Source organism: Leptodactylus fuscus, chromosome 11, assembly GCF_031893055.1.
Source record: "Leptodactylus fuscus isolate aLepFus1 chromosome 11, aLepFus1.hap2, whole genome shotgun sequence".
Classification (NCBI taxonomy): Eukaryota; Metazoa; Chordata; class Amphibia; order Anura; family Leptodactylidae; genus Leptodactylus; species Leptodactylus fuscus.
Genome location: NC_134275.1, coordinates 79,959,794 through 79,967,467, shown reverse-complemented (window position 1 = coordinate 79,967,467; position 7,674 = coordinate 79,959,794). Strand labels below are relative to the sequence as shown.

At 42.8% G+C, this 7,674-nt stretch overlaps 1 protein-coding gene across 1 annotated transcript; it reads right to left on the bottom strand.

The window, feature by feature from the left end:
* Window positions 1-4,063: 4,063 nt before the first annotated feature.
* LOC142185547 (olfactory receptor 2AP1-like) lies at window positions 4,064-4,987 on the bottom strand. Its single transcript, XM_075260976.1, has one exon. It carries the CDS (start codon window positions 4,985-4,987, stop codon window positions 4,064-4,066), a length of 924 nt encoding a protein of 307 aa, XP_075117077.1.
* Between the last annotated feature and the right edge of the window lie 2,687 nt (window positions 4,988-7,674).

Here is a 7,674-nt window from a genome sequence, read left to right as displayed (position 1 = left end):
TTTTTAGAGGCTCCCTCCACCATGAATTGGTCCAAACTGGGGGTTTTTAGAGGCTCCCTCCACCATGAATTTGCCCAAACTGGGCTGTTTCGAGGCTCCCTCCACCATGAATTTGCCCAAACTGGGCTGTTTAGAGGCTCCCTCCACCATGAATTGGTCCAAACTGGGGTTTTTAGAGGCTCCCTCCACCATGAATTGGTCCAAACTGGGGGTTTTTAGAGGCTCCCTCCACCATGAATTTGCCCAAACTGGGCTGTTTAGAGGCTCCCTCCACCATGAATTTGCCCAAACTGGGCTGGTTAGAGGCTCCCTCCACCATGAATTGGTCCAAACTGGGGTTTTTAGAGGCTCCCTCCACCATGAATTGGTCCAAACTGGGCTGTTTAGAGGCTCCCTCCACCATGAATTTGCCCAAACTGGGCTGTTTAGAGGCTCCCTCCATCATGAATTGGTCCAAACTGGGCTGTTTAGAGGCTCCCTCCACCATGAATTGTTCCAAACTGGGCTGTTTAGAGGCTCCCTCCACCATGAATTGGTCCAAACTGGGGTTTTTAGAGGCTCCCTCCACCATGAATTGGTCCAAACTGGGGTTTTTAGAGGCTCCCTCCACCATGAATTGGTCCAAACTGGGGTATTTAGAGGCTCCCTCCACCATGAATTGGTCCAAACTGGGGTTTTTAGAGGCTCCCTCCACCATGAATTGGTCCAAACTGGGTTTTTTAGAGGCTCCCTCCACCATGAATTGGTCCAAACTGGGCTGGTTAGAGGCTCCCTCCACCATGAATTGGTCCAAACTGGGCTGTTTAGAGGCTCCCTCCACCATGAATTGGTCCAAACTGGGTTTTTTAGAGGCTCCCTCCACCATGAATTGGTCCAAACTGGGGTTTTTAGAGGCTCCCTCCACCATGAATTGGTCCAAACTGGGGTTTTTAGAGGCTCCCTCCACCATGAATTTGCCCAAACTCTGCTGGTTAGAGGCTCAATCCACCCTGATTTTCAAAACAAATGTTGGTGCCAACCTCAACTTACTACAAGGGCCAAATTCACTGCTGGTGACAAGCTCTCCTCACTGCAAGTGCCAAATACACATGTTTCAAGGTGTTTTCCTACTGTCAGAGAGGTGGTATTGAGTGTGTAAAGTGTGTAGTTGTTAGGCTGTGATGTTGGGGTAATAGAGGGTCTTTGGTGTGTTAGATGCCCCCAGACATGCTTCCCCTGCTGTCCCAGTGTCATTCCAGAGGTGTTGGCATCATTTCCTGGGGTGTCATAGTGGACTTGGTGACCCTCCAGACACGGATTTGGGTTTCCCCCTTAACGAGTATCTGTTCCCCATAGACTATAATGGGGTTTGAAACCCGTTCGAACACACGAACAGTGAGCGGCTGTTCGAATCGAATTTCGAACCTCGAACATTTTAGTGTTCGCTCATCTCTAGTCATTATATGTTCACATACCCTCGGATATCCCTGAGCCAGATTTATACTGAAGTTGTGTTCCCTTCCGTATACATTTAGTTACTACATTTCGTACAGTATATATAACTTTGCCTCAATTGTATTAAAATTACAACTGCAACTTACAACTTTTCCCTTTTCCATACGCTGCCTTCAGAATGTTGAGTCTTTGTTGTTCTTATTTTGTTACATTTTGTTTCTCGTCTCCGCTGCCTCAGAGTACGTCCTTGTCCCCTCACCCTCTCACCTGGTCATGATAAGACAATCCCTTTAAATATATCATAAAACAATATTACTACTAGTTATTATAATACAGAACATATAAGTCAGACTACTCTGTGTATAACAGAAGACTAAGAAGAAGACACATCCTATGACATACAGCGGCTACAGAACAAGACAATGGAGTCATTTACCTTATGGAGGATTAGACAGGGATAAGGAAATACATTGGTAAAATAAATCTATTATAATATAAGACAATATACACAGGTCATATCCTCATGTAACACGGCCGGAAGATACTTCTCTGTCACACAGACACCGGCACTTATACACTATACTGAGCTGTGGGATGAAATCTCGAGGGATCAGAACAAGAAGAAGAACAAACTAACAAGAAGAAGAAGTAAACTTGTAGAGTAACTTGTAATATACTGATACAACTTAGAATAAGTTTAATTCATACAACTTCTACAATGTATCAGATGGAGTCTTAACTAGGGTTGAGACGATCTTGACTTTTCAGAATCGATTTTGAAATCCAATTTCCAATCATTTTTCATTCGAACCCGATCTCGATCCCAATTCCGATCCCAATGCAAGTCAATGGGATTTTTTATTAATCGGAGATCGGATTTTAAAAGCAATCCTATTCACTATACAGCCTGGAATCTAACAATTGAACGCTTTAATTGTTAGAATCCACTCTCTGTAGTGAATCACTAAGTAGCCAGAGGATTTATTTTTAATCCTCTGGCTACTTAGTCCCCCCTGGTGTCCACTTACCTGCAGAGATGGCTGGTCCGGTGCCTAGTGTTCTTCTTCGCCTCGCTGCCACTCTACACTGCTCTTCTCGCCTCACTGCCCCCCGCCTCCCAGATTAGGAGAGTATGGGCGGGTACTGGGAGGGAAGACGTCACGTCTCCCCGCCCTGTACCCGCCCACACTCTCCTAAGCCACAAGCCCCGCCTTCCTAGCTCTTTAAACACTAACCTTGGATGCGGCGGCAGCGAGGCGAAGAAGAAGGAAAACACCAGGCACCGGAGCAGCCATCTCTGGAGGTAAGTAGCTACTAGAGATGTTAGTTTAGTCTCCCATTAGAATGAATGGAGGCAGCCGGCGCGCAGGGGGTTAAGGCTGTGTGCCGGCTGCTTCCATTCATTCCTATGGAACCGCAGCGGAGCCTTCACACTGAGTATACACTCCACTCAGAATGAGTGGAGCATATACTCAGTGTGAAGGCTAAGCAAAGCATTGTGGGAAATAGTACCGATCTCGATCCCACCTAAAAAGATCATGTTCGGAATTCCAATCGCGATCGTGAAATTTTCTCGATTGCCGATGGGAATCCGATCTTTTCTGAACACGATCGCTCAACCCTAGTCTTAACCCTTAGCCCCTTAGGCACACGGCCAGTTGGGGAGATGCTGTGACAGTGTTGCTGCACGCCTTGGCATACAGGGCCAACATAGCGTCCTAGAAGGTCCTAAGGGTATCAAACTTCCACCAAGCGTGGTATAGGGTACCTTTTTACATGCCACAGTGCCAACACCGGTCAGTCACAGCGGGCTAGATCCTGTCAAGAAAGTCAGGACACCGGTGCCATCGAGAAAGAATTTTGAAGTTCTTCTGTTGCGCACTGCAGGGCAATGGTAACTTATGTGTCAACTGAAAGGACCTATCCCAATCAGCTGTAGAAAGAGCTGCATGGAGTTCGGACTCCCAGGGACTGGTATACGAGGGGAGTCCAGCTGTGGCATCTTGAAGGAGGATGCTATAAAGAGTGGAGAGCGTGCACGGGAAGGAGTCAGCGTGAGAGAAGACGGACTCTAGGTTGGTCAGGGATGAGGAAAGGAAGGACATGAGTTGGTCGTACTCCAGACAAGATAGAATTTTTGTATTTATTTAACAAAAAAACTTAAATAGGAAATTTGATGGAAATTTGGAACGATTATCAATTTTCAAAGCAGAAATGCTCTGCTTTTCATACAGATAGTCAGACCACCCAAATACACGAATAAATATTACCTACCACATCTCCGCTTTATATCGGCATCGTCTTTTAATCGTCCTTCAATTTGTTTCAGACATTAGAAGGCTGACAAGTTTAACAGCAATTTTCCAGATTTGCAAGAAAATTTCCCAATCCTATTTGTTAGAGACGACTTCAATTCTCAAGGGGATTTTAAAAACAATATGGAGATGAGGCTTAGAAATTAAATTTTTTTAAAACAGTATGTTAATTTAGACCTAAACTTTACACAGGGGTTAAAGGAGAAATTGCATCTCATAGTTCATGAAATTTCTCCCAAGCACAGAATATTTCCATATTTCTATAAGGACAGGGGTTACTTGTTAACCGTAGACAAGACAAGTGTCAACATTCTTCAACATTTAAGTTTTCTTTGTAGGGCAGATTTGACATCTTTATTTTTCAGGCTGTAGATCAGGGGGTTCATCATGGGGACAACAGCCGTGTTTAATAGGGAGAGGATTTTGTTGGAGCCCATGTTACCCCCAGACACGGTTCCTATGTATTGTAATATAATAGAAGAATAGAAGAGGACAACCACCATGATGTGCGAGGAACACGTGTAGAAGGCTTTATGTCTGCCAGTACTCGAGCTGATTCTTAAGATACAAGAAGTAATGAAAACATAAGAAGTTATAGTCAGAGAAAGTAACACAAATACATTCACATTGCCAACAGTTAAAATATAAAGGTCCACAAGTGAAGTGTCACTACATGTAATGTCCCGGATGGGCAAAATATCACAAAAATAATGGTCAATTTCCTTGGAAATGTAACAAGTGAACCTGGAAATACTGACAAAGAGAGGAAGATCCTGTACGAACCCGGAATTCCAGCAGACTGAGGCCAAAAGACCGCAGAGTCTCCGACTCATGACTGTGTGATAATATAAAGGTCTACAGATGGCGACATAGCGGTCATAGCTCATGGCGGCCAAAATGGAAATCTCACTACTGATCAATCCACAGTAAATATATAGCTGGGTCATACAGGCCGAGGTGGAAACCATGTGGTTGTGTGTTGTGAAGATCACAAAAATCCTGTGTAGAGCTGTAGTAGAGCTGGATATGTCTATGATGGACAAGTTGGCCAAGAAGAAGTACATGGGAGTGTGCAGGTGGAGATCACAGCAGACCAGGAGTAGAATGGTCAGATTTCCTCCAAGACAGATGAGATAAATGAGAAGAACCAGAAGGAAGATGAGAACTTGCAGGTCAGGAACATCTGAGACTCCTTTAAGTCTAAAGCCTTCTATCATGGTCTGGTTTATGGAGTTCATGGACGGATCTGTTTTATGTTCCAATAAAAGTATATAATATGAGTATATAATACATTATCTCAAGTCTACTATTATTTATTATTAATCATCATATACAATCTACAGTCCTATGAAAAAGTTTGGGCACCCCTATTAATCTTAATCATTTTTAGTTCTAAATATTTTGGTGTTTGCAGCAGCCATTTCAGTTTGATATATCTAATAACTGATGGACACAGTAATATTTCAGGATTGAAATGAGGTTTATTGTACTAACAGAAAATGTGCAATATGCATTAAACCAAAATTTGACCGGTGCAAAAGTATGGGCACCTCAACAGAAAAGTAACATTAATATTTAGTAGATCCTCCTTTTGCAAAGATAACAGCCTCTAGTCGCTTCCTGTAGCTTGTAATCAGTTCCTGGATCCTGGATGAAGGTATTTTGGACCATTCCTCTTTACAAAACAATTCAAGTTCAGTTAAGTTAGATGGTCGCCGAGCATGGACAGCCCGCTTCCAATCATCCCACAGATGTTCAATGATATTCAGGTCTGGGGACTGGGATGGCCATTCCAGAACATTGTAATTGTTCCTCTGCATGAATGCCTGAGGATTTGGAGCGGTGTTTTGGATCATTGTCTTGCTGAAATATCCATCCCCGGCGTAACTTCAACTTCGTCACTGATTCTTGAACATTATTCTCAAGAATCTGCTGATACTGAGTGGAATCCATGCGACCCTCAACTTTAACAAGATTCCCGATGCCGGCATTGGCCACACAGCCCCAAAGCATGATGGAACCTCCACCAAATTTTACAGTGGGTAGCAAGTGTTTTTCTTGGAATGCTGTTTTTTTGAACACCATACATAACGCCTTTTTGTATGACCAAACAACTCAATCTTTGTTTCATCAGTCCACAGGACCTTCTTCCAAAATGAAGCTGCCTTCTCCAAATGTGCTTTTTCATACCTCAGGCAACTCTATTTGTGGCGTACGTGCAGAAACGGCTTCTTTCTCATCACTCTCCCATACAGCTTCTCTTTGTGCAAAGTGCGCTGTATAGTTGACCGATGCACAGTGACACCATCTGCAGTAAGATGATGCTGCAGCTCTTTGGAGGTGGTCTGTGGATTGTCCTTGACTCTTCTCACCATTCTTCTTCTCTGCCTTTCTGATATTTTTCTTGGCCTGCCACTTCTGGGCTTAACAAGAACTGTCCCTGTGGTCTTCCATTTCCTTACTATGTTCCTCACAGTGGAAACTGACAGGTTAAATCTCTGAGACAACTTTTTGTATCTTTCCCCTGAACAACTATGTTGAACAATCTTTGTTTTCAGATCATTTGAGAGCGGGATGTCCATGTTCGGCGACCATCAAACTTAACTGAACTTGAATTGTTTTGTAGAAAGAAATGGTCCAAAATACCTTCATCCAGGATCCAGGAACTGATTAAAAGCTGCAGGAAGCGACTAGAGGCTGTTATCTCTGAAAAAGGAGGATCTACTAAATATTAATGTCACTTTTCTGTTGAGGTGCCCATACTTTTGCACCGGTCAAATTTTGGTTTAATGCATATTGCACATTTTCTGTTAGTACAATAAACCTCATTTCAATCCTGAAATATTACTGTGTCCATCAGTTATTAGATATATCAAACTGAAATGGCTGCTGCAAACACCAAAATATTTAGAACTAAAAATGATTAAGATTAATAGGGGTGCCCAAACTTTTTCATAGGACTGTATTTGCTAAGGTATAAAAGCCTCTTCTCTGGCTGTGTGAGGGACACGGGGGATTTGGAGCAGTGTAACAAAGAAACCGAGCTCTGACTCTATAGAGATAGGAGATGACATTATGTGCAGGGCGCTGAATCTGTGTATCATAGAAATAACTCAAACAAAAGGGAGAAAAATGAAATGCCTATAACATCTACAACCATCACTGAGTACTCGGGGTCTGTGCTTAGCGTGTACATGTCATCTATGTGCTGAGACGTTCTTGAGTCATTATATGTCCACATACCCTCGGATATCCCTGAGCCAGATTTATACTGAAGTTGTGTTCCCTTCCGTATACATTTAGTTACTACATTTCGTACAGTATATATAACTTTACCTCAATTGTATTAAAATTACAACTGCAACTTACAACTTTTCCCTTTTCCATACGCTGCCTTCAGAATGTTGAGTCTTTGTTGTTCTTATTTTGTTACATTTTGTTTCTCGTCTCCGCTGCCTCAGAGTACGTCCTTGTCCCCTCACCCTCTCACCTGGTGTTGTTCTCCCCGAGGTTCCCTCCCTTCGCCCATTTTCAGGTCTTGTTTCACCTTTATTGTCAAATTTAAATAAAACTTTTAATGTTGAAAAATTACAACTGCGTGACAAAAGATAAAATGTATATTGTCTACGTTGTATTCCTAAGAATAGTTCTATTTATTACATCATCTTTAGGGTAAAGCGACTTGTATAATAAGCTGCAGAGTTTGTTGTGGGATGTTAATGATAAAAAAAGAATCTGCAAATCTAATTTGGGCATAAGGACATATTGGAGGTAGACACCACAGAGAGGGACGAGCAATGAGCGTCTCTGACTCCAGGAGGTCAACGCTATCTGCACAGTCGGCATCCATCTGCATGTATAACTTGTAATATTAGTTCTCCCGCTATGTCCGGTCATATCTTCTACTGACAATAACTTTACAGGC